Source organism: Salvia splendens, chromosome 15, assembly GCF_004379255.2.
Source record: "Salvia splendens isolate huo1 chromosome 15, SspV2, whole genome shotgun sequence".
NCBI lineage: Eukaryota > Viridiplantae > Streptophyta > Magnoliopsida > Lamiales > Lamiaceae > Salvia > Salvia splendens.
Genome location: NC_056046.1, coordinates 3967650 through 3983381, shown reverse-complemented (window position 1 = coordinate 3983381; position 15732 = coordinate 3967650). Strand labels below are relative to the sequence as shown.

Genomic DNA, 15732 nt, shown 5'->3' with positions numbered 1-15732 from the left:
GTTAACTATTAATAAACTATACTTCTACATATAATTGATACTATATCACAAACTAATTTATGCCATATAAGCGAGGAATGTTGTTAAATTAGATTTTTTTTAAATGTTGCAAAGCTATATTGATTTTGGACAATAATTCATTTTGATGCCCAAACATGTTGTCAAAGTAAAATTAGTTAGTACTCCTTGTAGTATTTCAAAAGACATTGACAGGTAACATAAGCAAATATGAAAAAATAATGTCAGTGTGGAATTTTCAAATGACATTGACAGGTAGCATAATAAGTTTAGACATGAGCATTTTATTGGATTCATCGTCTACATAATTTAATTACATTAAACCAATAGTCTAATACTCAAATTTTTGTCCTATATTAAGCATCAAATTATGTGATTATTTATGTGCCTCTAAAGGGGGAGTGTGACTGAATTATGCTGGGCGATTCAAACTATGGAATCAACCATTGTAATATTCTCTATATTTCATTTTTAAGAAAAAAAATATCCAACAAAACAAATAGAAGATCTGTTGGCGCAAAACGTCGTAAAATTTTACGTGTATGGATCTTGCAAGAAAGAAACAGCCTCATTTTGCAATATTTAAGACATCAAGTGGTCATTTTATTTAGGGGTGTGGATGTGATAGATTAGCTGATGGGATAGAGCAAGATTTGAGTGTTTGAGTTATTTAATTTATGTTTCGATTAATCGATTATGATGTCAAAAAATAAATTGAAGGATTATGATTGAAATACAAAAAATAAAAAATATATATAATTAATTTTTTACCATCATAAATAAGAGGACAAACAAAATCAATAATACTTGCTTGTTGTGTAGGTATGTTTTGGATTTGTATTATGTATTGGAGAATGAATGAATCATTTATACAACTTTGAGGTTATAAATTAATTATTTGTTTGGGTGGTTTGGTTAGGGGCAGACTATGTTATTTATCACAAACATAATATAGTACTAGTTTATAAAAGATAAAATAGAAGAAAAAATTAGTATTAATTATAGGTAATTAATTTTTGTAGACGGTTCAAAATTTGGAAAAATACTGCTACATGACCGTTGGTTGTGGGCGAATGTAATATTTTTATGCCTTTTTTTTAAAGCATTGTTAATTGAATAAACTCAAAATCAATTTATGAAACAGTATAAATTACCGTCGAGTTGATTACAATGAGAGTGCGAATTCGAAATCGGGATTAAAGCTTAATGATTGGGCCGCATTATAAAAACTAATTGGGCTATTTCATGAATCCAATTCAATTGAATAATGTGGCCCATTATCAGTTGAGCCCAAACGGAAAGCCACGTGAGCTTCCTCATTTCTTCTGCTGTAAATGTTGGCGCCACAGTTATATTGTGCGCACCCCACCACTCAGTATATATACCCTCTCCCGCGCCTCTGCCTAACTCTCGCTTCCCAACCATGGCGGACGGTCATTCCTTCAACAATATCTCTCTCGGTGGTCGTGGAGGAACTGTGAGTGATTCATTTTGCTCCGTTTTGTTCATTGTCGAATTAATTCATCATTTTTTACTGTTTCATGTCCTAATTTTGGTGGCTATATACCCTAACCCTAGTTTTAGTGTGTGTGTTGTTGCATCAGAAAAGCTGTTACATCGATTTTTCCTGTGTTAATCCATATTGTCGTGCCAAAATTAGGGTTTTTTTGTGTTCTTTCTTTTCGGACGAGGTGATCAGAATTTGTTGGATGTTTAGTGTTCCTGACAATTGTATTGTGGTAGGATCTGTTATCTGAGCTGCCTTCTTTGGATAGCCTGTCGAAATGTGATATTTTTGTGTCAAAAACTTTCTGGGTGGACATGGATAAGTTGAATTGGGGTTCTCAAGGTGAATGAACTAGATTTTCTTTGAGAGTTAGTTGAACTCTTGAAGGGAAAGAAGAAAAAAGCGAAACAAAGAAGATGAAAAGTTGAAATTAGTGGTTCTGTGATGTGAATTTTTAGTTTGCGAGAATCTGGTGATGTTATTCTTGAGTATTATACTCCCTCCGTCCCCAATTAGGAGTCACTCTTTGACCGAGCACGGGTTTTAAGGAAGTGTTTGAATGTGTAGTGTAATAAATGGAGTTAGGTAGTGGAATGTGAGACCTCTTTGACTTTTAGGGTATTTTTGATGTCCAAATATAGTAAGTAGGAAGAGTGACTCTTAATCGGGACGGACCGAAATGGAAAAGAGTGACTCTTAATCGGGGATGGAGTGAGTACTTTTTTTGTCATTGAAAAAAGGAAATTGAGTCCTGCCCTCGTTTGCAGAATCCAGGACAACTTAAAGTCCACTCAGGTGGGATAATATGGAAGAAACAAGGAGGTGGCAAGGCTGTGGATGTTGATAAATCCGATTTGCTGGGCCTTACATGGATGAAAGTACCTCGATCTAACCAACTTGGAATTCGGACCAAAGATGGCCTCAACTACAAGTTCACTGGTTTCCGTGATCAGGTGGGTGTGTTATCTCTTTTCGTGTTTTTTAAGAACTGCGAGCTCCCAAGAATGAGATTCTTTACTTGTGTCATAACTGGATCAAACTTCCTGTAATTTAAAATGATGGAGTATGGGGAAAAGCTATTTGTGTGTATCAATTTGCGATGCCGTTAAAAGTGATCTATTCATACTCTGCATGTATTCTCATCACAACTTTGTCATGCCTCCAATGGAAGAGTTACATACTCTAAGAACCACTTGGTATGATAACTTGCCCTTGTGGATGCTTTTTGTGCAGGATGTTGCGAGCCTTAATACATTCTTCCAGTCCAACTTCTCAGCAACTCCAGAGGAGAAGCAGCTTTCTGTCAGTGGAAAAAATTGGGGAGAAGTTGATTTAAATGGTATTGTATACCTCCCATTACATTTGATGTACTCTTTTTTGTCTCCATAAGGTAGTTTGTCATCATATAGATATGTCTGTAGATGCTCAATTGATTCATTTGAAACAATGTCAACATTTTTGTCTTTTTTTTGCTAGTATGGTATCCTTGTTGGCATCGAATCATTAGGATCAAATGAATATGATTGTTTGATGTATGGATAGCTTATACACTCTTTTGATTCCCAGGGAATACGCTCACTTTTCTTGTGGGCAATAAGCAAGCATTTGAGATATCTCTAGCGGACGTAGCACAAACCCAGCTACAAGGGAAAAATGATGTCATGTTGGAATTTCATGTTGATGATACAACTGGTGCCAACGAGGTACTTATTATTCCATGTAATTCAGTATTCATGGCTGTCTGGTGTTCATTGCATCTACCGTGATACATAGAAAAATATTGTGTAAGATTTATCGTCAATCTAGATCGATTTCCTTTTATTTGGTAATTTCTTGCTAATTTGATAAATATATTATTTCTTGCAGAAAGATTCATTAATGGAAATAAGTTTCCACATCCCTAATTCAAACACTCAATTTGTTGGTGATGAAAATCGACCTTCTGCTCAGGTATTTCTTTTACATGAATCCTGTATGTTGGTTATCTTTCAGTCATTTCGGCATTAGTAATATGCCCATTTTGCAGGTATTCAGAGACAAGATTGTCTCAATGGCAGATGTTGGAGCAGGAGGTGAAGAAGCTGTTGTTACATTTGATGGGATTGCCATACTTACTCCTAGGTGTGTTACCTCAGTTTCTAGAATAATTTTGAATAAGTTGCAGCCCGACATCAGTAATCTCTCTGGTGCAGATTTTCTGACATTATTTTTTGTTCAGGGGACGATACAGTGTCGAACTTCATCTTTCCTTTTTACGTCTCCAAGGACAAGCTAATGACTTCAAAATTCAGTACAGCAGTGTAGTTCGTGTTTTTTGGTTGCCTAAGGTACTTTCTTTCCCTTCTATAACATCCTATATGAATGGTATCTGCACTTATCAATATTGTGAAATCTACTGTATTTATTGTATAATTTTTTCTCGAATAACAGGAGATTACCTATTTCATAAATCACCTCTAATGGCTATGTAATTTTTTTTTCCTGCAGTTCAACCAACCACACACCTTTGTTGTCGTGACACTCGATCCTCCAATTAGGAAGGGCCAAACCTTGTATCCACATATTGTGATGCAGGTTAATATTTAATAGTTTAATTCTTTAGTTGAACATGAAAGTTATAGGATTGATTTGAAGTTTTAATGAGATTCTGCTTTTTTAAAACTCATTACAGTTTGAGACTGATGCTATTATGGACACCACTTTATCAATGAGTGAAGACCTTTACAATTCCAAATACAAAGAAAAGCTTGACCCAGATCACAAGGTAATAACCTATTAATTTATAAAATGCTGATTCACCATTTAATTCACTGGATCTCAAACTACTTTCTTGACAGTTGTATTGTAAAGTAGGTAGTCCATACCACATTTGCCTTATATTCCTCTAAATAGCTTTATTTCATATTTACTGGATCCCCTGTCTCCATGGAGGGCTTCCATTTTGTCTGCTTGGGAAGCTGAGAGAAAATATTATATGACATCATCTTTTTCTTAATATTTCAGGGACTCATCCATGAGGTCTTCATTACTATACTGCGTGGTTTGTCTGGTGCCAAAGTCACCAAACCAGGGAAATTCCGCAGTAGTCAGGATGGTTATGCTGTCAAATCATCACTCAAAGCTGAAGATGGAGTTCTATATCCTCTTGAAAAGAGCTTTTTCTTTTTACCCAAGCCACCCACTCTAATTCTTCATGAGGAGGTACAGTATGAAGTTACCTTTTGGGCTTCTTTAATCTTTAACATGTTTAGATGAAATGGCACCTGAGCACTCTTCTGTCCAACATATTATAGATTGACTACGTGGAGTTTGAGAGGCATACTGCTGGAGGTTCAAACATGCATTATTTTGATTTTCTCATCAGACTCAAGACTGAGCAGGAGCACCTTTTCAGAAATATTCAGAGAAATGAGTATCACAATCTCTTTGAATTTGTCAAGTGAGTGCCTGTTGCTTGTTACCTTCTTATTATCTGATTGAACTTCATAGTCAAGTTGGTCATAACTTGGTGTCTGATATTATGATGTTTCAGGGAGAAGGATTTGAAGATGATGAATTTCAATGCGGGGAGTGTCCCGAATGCCGAAGGAGTGGCAGCTGTTTTGCAGAGTGATATTGATGATGCTGTTGATCCACATCTCGAGAGAATCAGGAACGAAGCAATTGGAGATGAGAGTGATGAGGAGGTGCAGCTTCTCTTTCCTTTTTCCCGTCTTTCTGAAGTATCACATGCAGATATTTGCAAAATGCAACTACCAACTACAGTTACATGTGATTGAATTTATTCATCACTTAATGTACTAATTTAATCACAGGATGAAGATTTTGTTATTGATAAAGATGATGGAGGCTCCCCCACTGATGACTCTGGGGGAGACGACTCTGATGCTAGTGACAGCGGAGGGGAGAAAGAGGTAATATCTCTCAGTGCCTTATCCGTTTTTATTTTTTGATTTGAATAGTTTATGGAGCCTGACTTGAATATATGGTGTGTTCTAGGCAACACCAAAAAAGAAGCCCAAGAAGGAACCTTCTGCTGTGAAGGCGTCATCTAGTAGGAAAAAGACCAAAGATGATGATGATGATGGAAAGAAGAAGAAACAAAAGAAGAAAAAGGATCCAAATGCTCCCAAAAAAGCAATGAGTTCCTTCATGTTCTTTTCTCAAGCCGAAAGAGAGGTTTGTACAGCCTAAATATACTTAAGTGTGTTTAAATGTGTCTATCATTGTACCCTTAAACTCAATTTGTGTGTTTTTCTGATGCAGGATGTGAAGAAGACAAATCCAGGAATTGTGTTTACAGAAGTAGGAAAAGTACTTGGAGAAAGATGGAATAAGATGACAGGTATTTTACCATATTCCACTTTCTACATAGCATTGCTTTTTATGAGCCCAAGGCTGATGCTGTTGTTTATGCAGCCGAGGAGAAGGCTCCATATGAAGCAAAAGCCCGGGCTGACAAGAAACGCTATGGTGATGAGATCAGTGGCTATAAGAATCCACAGCCGATGGCAATCGACTCGCCGGATGGATCTGACACCTCCTAGAGTTCCATCGCTGACGGCTGTCTGAGGTTTCATGTAGTCGGTCTACTAGCCCTGAGGTTTTACAGCCGATACATGTGTGTTTCTTGTCACACAAAGATCTGTGATATGGCTAATGCAACCATGTTGATGCATGTGCTTATATAATCTAACTAAATTTAGAGTGATGAAGGTTATGTTTCACATCAAAGGAGGGTTTGGGAATAGATGTAGCCTTTTGAATTATGAAAGTAATTAATTTCGTATTATTCTGAGAGCCAAATGCAAGTTGGATTTTATTCAGCATAATTAGTTAATTCATCAACTTCTCGTTAAGTGTAATGCTGCATTGGTAGCTTATGCAACTCGATTAAGGCGAAAGCAAACATCATCATCTCTAGGTTTTTTTAATAGCTTATTTTGTTCATTTAACTTGTGTAGAATATGTAGTTTTTATTTTTCCCAAGTCACTTAAGTTTATTATTCCCCAGAAAGGTATAAAATCAAAACACTAAGCTGTTTCATATATAGGAACGAAATTCCCAGGTTTGGAATAGTGCAGAAATGAAGACACAAAAATGATGGAAAAAAACTCACTCGTTATAACTCATCATCACCATTCTTCAGTCCCATAAATATACATTTTCAACAATGTAAACAAACATTCAATGAATAAACAAATCATGAAGCAACTAAAAAACAAAGGTTACACCCTCTCTAGCAAGCTTCCCCCACTCTACACCCAAGCGCCCCCGCAAACCTAGTCATCTCCGCCACCTTCTCCCCCGGCGCCGCCTCCACATGGTCGTAAAGCTCCGGATGCTTCCCCACGAAACTCTTATCCCCGGACTCAATGAAGAAAGCCCCCCTCAAGAAAATATCTCCCTGCGACCTCCACGTCCACGACTTCCACGTCGACTCAGGCGTATACTCCCTCTTCGTCACCTCCTTCGCATACCCGTTCAATGGCGGCGCAATGTACCTGTTCCCCTGGCTTATGATGGTCGGGTTCATGCTCCCTCCGATCGCGTACATGTTCCAATGCGTGTAGTCGTTGTTCACCACGTGGAAGTACCCGAACCGGCACCTCGGCATCCTCTGCACCATCCTCTTCCCGAAGTGGTTGAACGCCACGGTGATTTGCATCTTCTTGTCGATGTCGTGTGCGTCGTTGGCGCCGAAGAGCATTGCCTCGTCGTGATCGGTGAAGTGGCCGTTGGAAATAGTGATACCTGTGGATCCCCAGATGACGTCGATCAATCCGTCGCTTGCACGTGTCATTGACACGTGGTCGATCCAGATGTCAGTGGAGCCGAAGACGGAGATTCCGTCTCCGTCGCTGCGGGTGCGGAACCCGTAGTGGTCGACGGAGTCGCGGATCTCGCCTCCGGTCCCGGGGACGATCCGGCGGATCTTGAGGCCGTGGATGATGACGTTGTGAACGAACTGGATGGTGATGCCGGCGCCGTGGGCGATGTAGACGGACGCGCCGCGGCCGTCGATGGTCTTGTGGCTCGTCATGATCAGCTCCTGGTTGAGCCGGATCACCATGCTCCGCTCGAAAATGATCCAGAGGGGCTCCTTCTGGATCACCGCGTGGCGGAGGGTGCCCGGCTTGGGGTTGACCATGTCGTTGTCGGAGGAGTCGGTGACCACGTAGATCTTCCCGCCTTTCCCGCCCTTGGCCTTGCGCCCGAAACCTAGGGCGCAGTCGGCCAGGCGGAACCGGTTGTTGGCCCAGTTCGGGTCACAACGCCAGCAGCGATCGATGGGGTTCGTCGCCATGCATGGCCCGGTGTAAACCCTGTGTGACAACTCCCTCCTTGTGTTGTTCGAGCCCTCGAGCTCATTAAGAGTCCTATAATAACGTTTTACCAATTAGACTGAGTGTTGATTTGTTTTCATTTAAGACATGACATTGTCATAGCCATGTGTGTATGTATAAAATCACGGGAAGAGACATAAATAAAGATAGTCGGGGTTCAAAAAAATTTAATAATATGTTTTTGATTATAGATGATAGCTTTTTATAACAATTTGCATAAATTTGTAGACTTATAAAAGAATTAAAAAAAAGTAAGCATGGTAGGGACCTAAGCCCCTTGACTGTTCGCTATCTAATTGTATAATTGTACCTGTGGGTGTGGACATTGAAATGACTGACAACTTTAGCCGGCATTGGCTCATAAGTTGCCAAGGTGCGATTCCAGGCTTCTGCAGCTTTCTTGGACCAATAATCATCGTAATGGCCGATATTAGCCGCGGCGAATGGAAGAATCAAAACAAAGATGAGCGAGAGCGAATATAACCCCCCTCGCCCCATTTTGTATCCTTTATTTTTTTTATTCACGGTCTGGTCAAATGGAACCCTTAAAGATTTATTTTAGAGGTTCCCGACCGTGTTATTGAGTTCATGCCAGGAAAGAGTAATTCTGGGATGTTTTATTGATTTTTCATGCTGTAAGATTGTGTTTATATACTACATTATCTCAGGTGCAAAAACTGCGGGGAACCATTATCAGATTCAATGGTAATGCCTATTTTTGAAATTAATAGAGGACTTTTTCGTTTGTGTTAATTTAGGTAATATAACATGTGGTGGCCTTCAATGTTTCAGTTTGTGTTCTAAAAATCAGACCTAATTGGTTAATTCGATTAATTCTACCGCGAATCAACGTTTGGTCCAATCCGAATCACACGTTAAAATGTTTGGTCCCCAAAATAAACTCTCAACTATTCGGCACTCTAAAATAATGAAATGGTGTGGCTGGCATATTACATTATTTTCTTCATCATAGTAATTTCTTTTTATTTCAATTTCACTTATTTATCTGCTTTTGTATAATAACCTATTTTTTTATAAAAATAAAAAAAGTGGTCATGTAGCTAACATACGGTTATGAATAATTCCGAATGCAATCCAGCAGCATACTATATAAAATTTGAAAATAAAATAAATAGCACATATGCCATACAGTCAGCTTACGGGGTTTCAATAAATTCGTTTAGTTACCTTATTGCTATTAAATTACTATGAAGTTCGATGCTCACTTGATAACACATTCGATTTTCCAATTTTTTATTCTTTGACCTCTCATCTTTGTTTCATCAATCCAAATACAAGAGACTGCAGAATACATCAATGCAAAGGTGAGACCAGAGACCAGTAAATTCTTTTATTATCATTCTTCTACTTTTATTAAATCTTCTACGGCTCTATCTGTGGTTTTAATTAAAGAATATTTAGAAAAACAATACTCAAGTGATTTTTATATTAAAAATTATTTAGGGATCTATATTTTTAAATAGTATACTGTAGATTAAAAGTTGGAATGTTGGACGATGTTGGTAATCAGAGGAGCCGTCAGTCGTGGGGTAGATGAAACAGAGAGCGCGACTAGACGAGAATGTTGTGCGAGAGGTATTCGTTAAAACAGAAAACTTTGCCGTGAGAAAATTCAGAAAAATTGAAATTTTGAAAAACAAACCAGATTTATTCAATATAGTAGTAACTAGTAAGAGTAATATTTATCAGCTTGATATACAATATCCAGAGATAGTGGAAACTTTATAGTACTATTGGTTAATTAAAATGAAACCAAACTCATATAGTAGTATTTATGTAACGCTAACGCAAAACACCTAAAAACGTACATAAATATATGGGTCGGCAGGTGAGGGTGAGTCGTCACTCTAGCTAATAGAGATACCTTTACGAAAAGAAATCAAATGTGCCAAGCTGCTAATCTTAAGCTATATTCTAGGATAACAAGGCACCTATATATACTCTAATAACATGAAATAAAAGAGAGCTCAACAAAAGGTAGTCAGACGACAAAATTAAAATATTCCTTACTTCTTTGTATAATCAAGTATGGAAATGTATACACATGCATTCTATAATAATTAATAAAAATAACTAGTAAAATTTCACATGAACACTTGCAAGTTAAAACTAATGAAGATATTGTGCACGTAGATAATACCCCCTAGGTTACATTCAAAACGTTTACTACTCTTAAGAGAAAAAAAACATTATAGATTCCAATTAATATTTAGTTAGCTTCCAAATTGAAATTAAGGGCTAAAATAATTGCATACCATTAAAGTGATACATAAATTTTCGAAATTGAAAACAAAATATTTATAAAAAAAAAAGGAGAACATTTGAAAATGGAAGGCGGATGAAACACCAAAACATGAGATAGAGCTAGGATTTCGAAGTGATAAATATATATTATACTCTTTATTTATTGTTGGAAAAGAAAAAATCGAGTATAAATTTGGCCTCACTTTTTGCTTTTAACCAAAGATATTTCATGCGTAGCAAACTGATAGAAAATGAAATACTCACTAGAAAGAAAAGGGAGAAAAGGACACGTATTGAAACCACACACAACCACCTAAACTTTTCCTAGATCTCCTATAATATTTAATCTTCGAAATTGGTTATTGTCAACACCAACATATAAATATGCATTTGAAACAAATATCAAGATAAAACATTACCAATAGTCCTAATTTGCAAATAGTGTTTGATTTTATGTTTCCTTACCTCACAGTATATGCCATTCTGCGACAGATGACCTCGGAATAATTCCATGTGTTATCAAAATTAGAGATTGATAAATACACCATCCCTACAAAATTCACAACTTATTACAATAGTTATAAGGGGGAAAAAAAGGGATGAGGATCCTCTGCTGTGCACAAGTGCACAGCAGCCCATGCTGTTCCTCACAAGGTAATAAAATAATATATATTTATTGTGCACAGCAGCCCATGCTGTTCCTCACAAGGTAATAAAATAATATATATTTATTTAATTAATTTAATTTAATTAATTTGATTATTTTATTTGTTTGTATGTAACAGCAGGGGCTGCTGTGCACTTGTGCACAGCGGAGGATCCCCATCCGAAAAAAAGTCGACATTCTTTGTTCCTGTGGAATAAAAACAAGAATAAATAAAAATAATTATAGTAATGGCCCCAGCTGTCTGATATCACTGAAAGCATATTAAAGAATTCGAACAAATTTGAGCTCAAATTTCTTACCAATGGCCCACCTGTCGACGCTCAACAGCAACCTAGGCCGAGTGATCGGATAGATTCACTAACTTTGCAAGATTCCAAACCCTGGTCCAAGCCCAAGTGGTTATGAGTAATCAACCTCAAATCTAGATAGTAAACACAAAAATTTAACTGAAAAAGAATTAAGGGAGCTTGAAGAAGAAACGCCATGACCTTTTATTTTCCTGGCAAAATTTCAAGCTTTATAGCAGCTCTCTAGAACACTTATTCTCACACTTTTAACATAAATAGCAAAATTCTTTCTTCACTGTAGTTGTTACTCAAGATTTAACTTACTTCTCTTGCAATGCACTTCTTTATTCCTCCATCGAAGATCTGACACAAATGCTCAAGATTAAGGTTCGATTTGACAGATGATAGTTTTAGATGAGGAAAGTAAATAACATGGTTCGGCAAGAAAAAAAGAGCAAAGAGAAAAACAGTCTAAATCAAACTAATTGAACTTGATGCAATATATATTTTCAAGAGCTGATTGGCTTAAAATTGGAATGGAAAGTTAAACTAAGGAGGAGAACCATCACCAATCAAGGAATTTTTACTTTCCTTTATATATTCCACACTATGCCTACAATCTAGGATTGCTAGGCTTTAAATGAAGAAGGTAGAAAGGATCTAACCACAAGAAGAAAACTGGAATCAACTTTATGAATCAGGATGATTGCAATGGACTGACTGTTAATCAAAATCTATTCGAGATTAGTCCTATTAAAATGATTAATGATGGAATTAGAAAGTTACATCTGCAGAGAAACTTGTGCATATTGTGCATATGAAATATCACTTGAGGAAGATTCTCTGAAAAGAGGTAATCTAATCTGCCACCTTTTCCTTCAATAATCAGGCATCGCATCAACATAAGCATATAAAATCTCATCACATATATATCTCCAGAGCATGAAAAAAAGGAAGCAATTCACCACTTTCAACAAAAAAAAGAAGAAGCAATGATCACCCTAACTGATGTCTACCATGTTATTGCATCAATAATCCCCCTCTATGTCGCCATGATTGCAGCGTTGCTGTCGATAAAATGGTGGAAACTATTTACACCAGATCAGTGTTCCGGCATCAACAAATTTGTTGCAAATTTTTCAATCCCCCTTTTATCTTTCAAGGTAATCTCATCAAACAATCCTTATAAGATGAACCTGAAACTGGTATCAGCTGATTTCCTTCAAAAGTTTCTTGCTCTCATCATACTGGCTGCAATAGCCAAAATAAGATCCAGAGGGAGCCTGAGTTGGGTGATAACGGGTCTCTCCTTGTCGACATTGCCTAATACATTGATATTAGGACTCCCACTGATAGAGGCTATGTATGGGAAAGAAGCATCAACCCTCCTGGCCCAGATAGTTGTATTACAGAGCCTTATTTGGTACAACCTTCTGTTAGTTCTTTTTGAGATTAATGCTACAGAGGAATCCATCAATGCAACATCATCTTCAGAAGTAACAGGTATGCATGGAGAGTTTATGTTAATAATTAAATTTTTACTTTTAGACTCATCTAGCTTCTATTATATGCTCCCTCCATCAACAGTGATCTTCCAAATAGCTAGTTGCGTCAGTTTTTTTTTTTTTTTTGGGCCCTACTACTCTAAGTTTTGCCTCCTCCAATGTTATTTACACTTGCACACATATGAATACTCAAACAAGTCTGGAAGAATTTGGTCAATTCTTTATGATCTAGAAGAAAGTAAATCAACAAACATTATAAGGAGCAAACAAAGACAAGGCAGAACAAATAGAAATAGGCATAGATTTGAATGAAAGCAGAAAATCAAGTCTCCAATTAAAATACTTGGCCAAGCAGCCTATATAACAGCCTATTTCACTAAATCCATTAATTTTATCTGCAAGATTGGTTCCACCCATTTAATCCCTTCCCCAGGAACAGAGAACTAAAACCCACCTGAATTTGTCATGTTTTCTTTGCTTACTAAGATTCCAAAATTTCAAGGCCATAAACTAAATAATGCTGCATGAATGTTACTACAGTGAAAATATTTTAATTGAGCTACTTTTTTCTGCCAATTACTTTGATTTAATAAGTGTGAACATCTCTTTGAAGGAGCAGTGGAGAGCCCACAAAGAGCAGAAGCAATGAATGTAGACGAGAAAGATGAAGGAATCAAAGAGCTGAGGAAAAGAAACATAAAAATTATTATCTCAACAGTAGGAAAGAAGCTTATCAGAAATCCCAATACATATGCCACCTTTGTTGGCATTATATGGGCATGCATACATTTCAGGTAATACAAACAAAACTCATGCAGACTATTGGCTGTTGTAACCAATTGGTGGTAAAGAGTTCGACTATCCCAGAACACCATGGATCAATTGTAAGTCTCACATTACGACTGTCATTATGTGCAGGTGGTCAGTAAAATTGCCTAAAATAATTGAAAATTCAGTTACACTATTGTCAGATGGAGGACTTGGAATGGCTATGTTCAGCTTAGGTATGCATGTTTAAAGTTTTACTTCTATCAGATGCCGTTCATGCACACAAAAACACACTCATACGCATAAGGGAATTCCTTCTACCTCTTTAATCTTTTTCTGGTCAGGCCTATTCATGGCTTCACAACCCAGAGTGATTGCCTGTGGTACCAGAAAAGCAGTATTAGCCATGGCGATGAAGTTTCTAGTAGGCCCATTGCTCATGTCCGTGCCCTCATTAGCACTTGGACTAAGAGGAACATTACTTAAAGTTGCAATTGTGCAGGTTCGTAAGTATCATTGTCTCTAGTCATATCAGTACCTGAGAATTATTCTTTATTCAATGTTAAAACTTAGCAGAATAATTTATAAACATGGTGCAGGCCGCTCTCCCTCAGGGGATAGTTCCATTTGTGTTTGCAAAGGAGTATAATCTACATCCAGCTATACTAAGCACCGGGTATTCAATGTTTTCACTTTTCAGTAATTGTTACCAACTCAAAAACAAGAAAAATTTCAGAAACTGTTTATTTTACCTGTAGGGTTATATTTGGCTTGCTCATCGCTGTTCCAATTGGATTAGCATACTACTTCCTGCTGGATTTATAAAGAAAGGTACTGCTGGCAACTAGGGAGAATTATTTCAAATGCATTTGGAACAAATCTATAGTTGAGTGTCATTTATTTGTAGCTATATTTGGTTGATCAATGCAGTGTAGGTTTTAGGTTGATTAGCAGCAAACATATATACAAAAAACACTAAATAAAGAATGTCATTTAACATGTAGAATAGCACCAAGAATTTGAAAATAGAGAAAAAGGGATAATAGAAACTTAAAACTGTTTCTGATTGTATGAATGGAGCACATATTTGGTGCAAACAATTCAGCTTACTGAGATTTTGTTTGAGAACTTTACTATTCAATTTAGAACTCCAAGTTCCACTATATGTTTGTTTAGAGAACTTACAAAAAATGCCAGTTCTAAATCTCACTTTCCAGGCATGATATTAAAATCACAGCAAAAAATGTCTCCCATATTAAAATCCCCACAACTATTTCAATTTTCAAATATGATTTTTACTAAAGTCAACATTCTAGACAAACATTACTTTAAGTATTACCGAATCCGCAACTCCCCAATTCTCCAAATTCTCGAACAAACAACTCTATGCAAGTGCCTAAATCACTCATTTCAAGGTTCAGAGGAAAAAAAAAAACTGGAGACCTAGTGCCCAAATTTTTTTCGGAATGATAGTGCATCACAGAACATAGTCATGGTGTCAGACTTAAGCAATAAGCATATCTCATCTCGACTCAAACAACCAAGTATTTCCAGTGAAATAGTCGCCAGCCACAACCTCGCTTTTTTAAAAACAATGCTTGGATACATTGATCGTCCACCTCAAATTGAACTCATGAATTGCACAAGTTCAAATCGGCATTCCTTCTGCAAATGCTTTCTACATATAGCCTAATGGAAACAGAAATTGCGTAAACCAAGCACAATTAAACAATCATTATAACGAGAGCAACAAGTGTGTATGAGAACAATAGAACCTACACCAACACGTCAAAATGAAAGGCAATATTCACATGATTCATCCAACACGATTGAAAGGCAATATTCACATGAATCTTACTGCAAATTCCGCGCGCGCGGGAGAGAGAAGCAGAGGCGTGGACTGAATTGAGAGCATCAACCTGGCTTTTTTAAGCTTGCAGTTAAAGTCGCGTTGCTTTTTAAAGTGATCGCTCTTTATGTCAAAATAAATCAGTAATTTTAGGCTTTGTGGAATAGTTGTAGCCTTTTAAGAATTTTATCACATACTATTAGAGTTAATTTCCTACTATAAAAGTATGAAATTTGATCAATTGGTTTGAATTATAGTACAATTTTTAACATAATAAATAACGAAGTTTTAGATTATCACATTAACTGAATTTCTTTAATTTAAAACGACATCCTTTAGTCGTCCGTATTATTATATTAATATAAGTAATTATGTCACTATTAATTGACATCACTAAATTTTACATGTGTGCACTAATTAACATCATATTTGATGATTTGAACAAAACAAGTTATTGTGACATAATTGGTTTTATTTAAACTTCTTGATTTCTCATTCAGATTTTGAAATATAAGACA

General features: G+C 36.7%; 3 protein-coding genes and 1 long non-coding RNA gene across 8 annotated transcripts; 2 read left to right on the top strand and 2 right to left on the bottom strand.

Moving 5' to 3' along the window:
* The first annotated feature begins 1362 nt into the window (after positions 1–1362).
* On the top strand, positions 1363–6331 carry LOC121767991 (FACT complex subunit SSRP1-like). Its single transcript, XM_042164321.1, has 16 exons — positions 1363–1495; positions 2293–2478; positions 2759–2864; positions 3092–3228; positions 3392–3475; positions 3552–3646; positions 3744–3852; positions 4013–4099; positions 4197–4289; positions 4529–4726; positions 4819–4964; positions 5058–5211; positions 5341–5439; positions 5525–5704; positions 5792–5870; positions 5945–6331. Exons 1-16 carry the CDS (start codon positions 1442–1444, stop codon positions 6070–6072), a joined length of 1935 nt encoding a protein of 644 aa, XP_042020255.1. The 5' UTR covers positions 1363–1441; the 3' UTR covers positions 6073–6331.
* A 296-nt stretch (positions 6332–6627) lies between these two features.
* On the bottom strand, positions 6628–9175 carry LOC121767992 (probable pectate lyase P59). The gene is made up of 2 exons (XM_042164322.1): positions 8184–9175; positions 6628–7906 (listed from the first exon to the last, which is right to left on the bottom strand). Exons 1-2 carry the CDS (start codon positions 8369–8371, stop codon positions 6766–6768), a joined length of 1329 nt encoding a protein of 442 aa, XP_042020256.1. The 5' UTR covers positions 8372–9175; the 3' UTR covers positions 6628–6765.
* A 12-nt stretch (positions 9176–9187) lies between these two features.
* Positions 9188–14254, bottom strand: LOC121767996. Its single transcript, XR_006043257.1, has 4 exons — positions 14118–14254; positions 13687–13743; positions 11105–11455; positions 9188–10688 (listed from the first exon to the last, which is right to left on the bottom strand). It is a non-coding gene; the product is annotated as an uncharacterized LOC121767996 (long non-coding RNA).
* LOC121767993 (probable auxin efflux carrier component 8) lies at positions 11453–14318 on the top strand. 5 transcript variants are annotated; one of them, XM_042164326.1, is made up of 7 exons: positions 11453–11945; positions 12155–12595; positions 13211–13391; positions 13516–13601; positions 13710–13867; positions 13965–14041; positions 14124–14318. In XM_042164326.1, the coding sequence occupies exons 1-7, from the start codon at positions 11858–11860 to the stop codon at positions 14188–14190; spliced, it is 1098 nt and encodes a 365-aa protein (XP_042020260.1). In that variant the 5' UTR covers positions 11453–11857; the 3' UTR covers positions 14191–14318. The 5 variants fall into 5 exon arrangements, with proteins under 5 accessions (XP_042020260.1, XP_042020259.1, XP_042020257.1 ...); XM_042164325.1 differs by having other exon boundaries at positions 13217–13391; positions 13965–14318; XM_042164323.1 differs by having other exon boundaries at positions 13965–14318.
* Positions 14319–15732: the final 1414 nt, after the last annotated feature.

What these genes read in the sequence shown, in the direction of transcription:
- LOC121767993 (XM_042164323.1), top strand. Translation starts at nt 11,858, where the DNA reads ATGATGGAATTAGAAAGTTACATCTGCAGAGAAACTTGTGCATATTGT. An exon ending in TGGGCATGCATACATTTCAG is followed by an intron (nt 13,392 to 13,515) that starts GTAATACAAACA and finishes CATTATGTGCAG; the next exon opens with GTGGTCAGTAAAATTGCCTA. An exon ending in AATGGCTATGTTCAGCTTAG is followed by an intron (nt 13,602 to 13,709) that starts GTATGCATGTTT and finishes TTTTCTGGTCAG; the next exon opens with GCCTATTCATGGCTTCACAA.
- LOC121767992 (XM_042164322.1), bottom strand. Translation starts at nt 8,371, where the DNA reads ATGGGGCGAGGGGGGTTATATTCGCTCTCGCTCATCTTTGTTTTGATT. An exon ending in TTCAATGTCCACACCCACAG is followed by an intron (nt 7,907 to 8,183) that starts GTACAATTATAC and finishes ACGTTATTATAG; the next exon opens with GACTCTTAATGAGCTCGAGG.
- LOC121767991 (XM_042164321.1), top strand. Translation starts at nt 1,442, where the DNA reads ATGGCGGACGGTCATTCCTTCAACAATATCTCTCTCGGTGGTCGTGGA. An exon ending in GGGAGAAGTTGATTTAAATG is followed by an intron (nt 2,865 to 3,091) that starts GTATTGTATACC and finishes TTTGATTCCCAG; the next exon opens with GGAATACGCTCACTTTTCTT. An exon ending in AAAATCGACCTTCTGCTCAG is followed by an intron (nt 3,476 to 3,551) that starts GTATTTCTTTTA and finishes CCCATTTTGCAG; the next exon opens with GTATTCAGAGACAAGATTGT.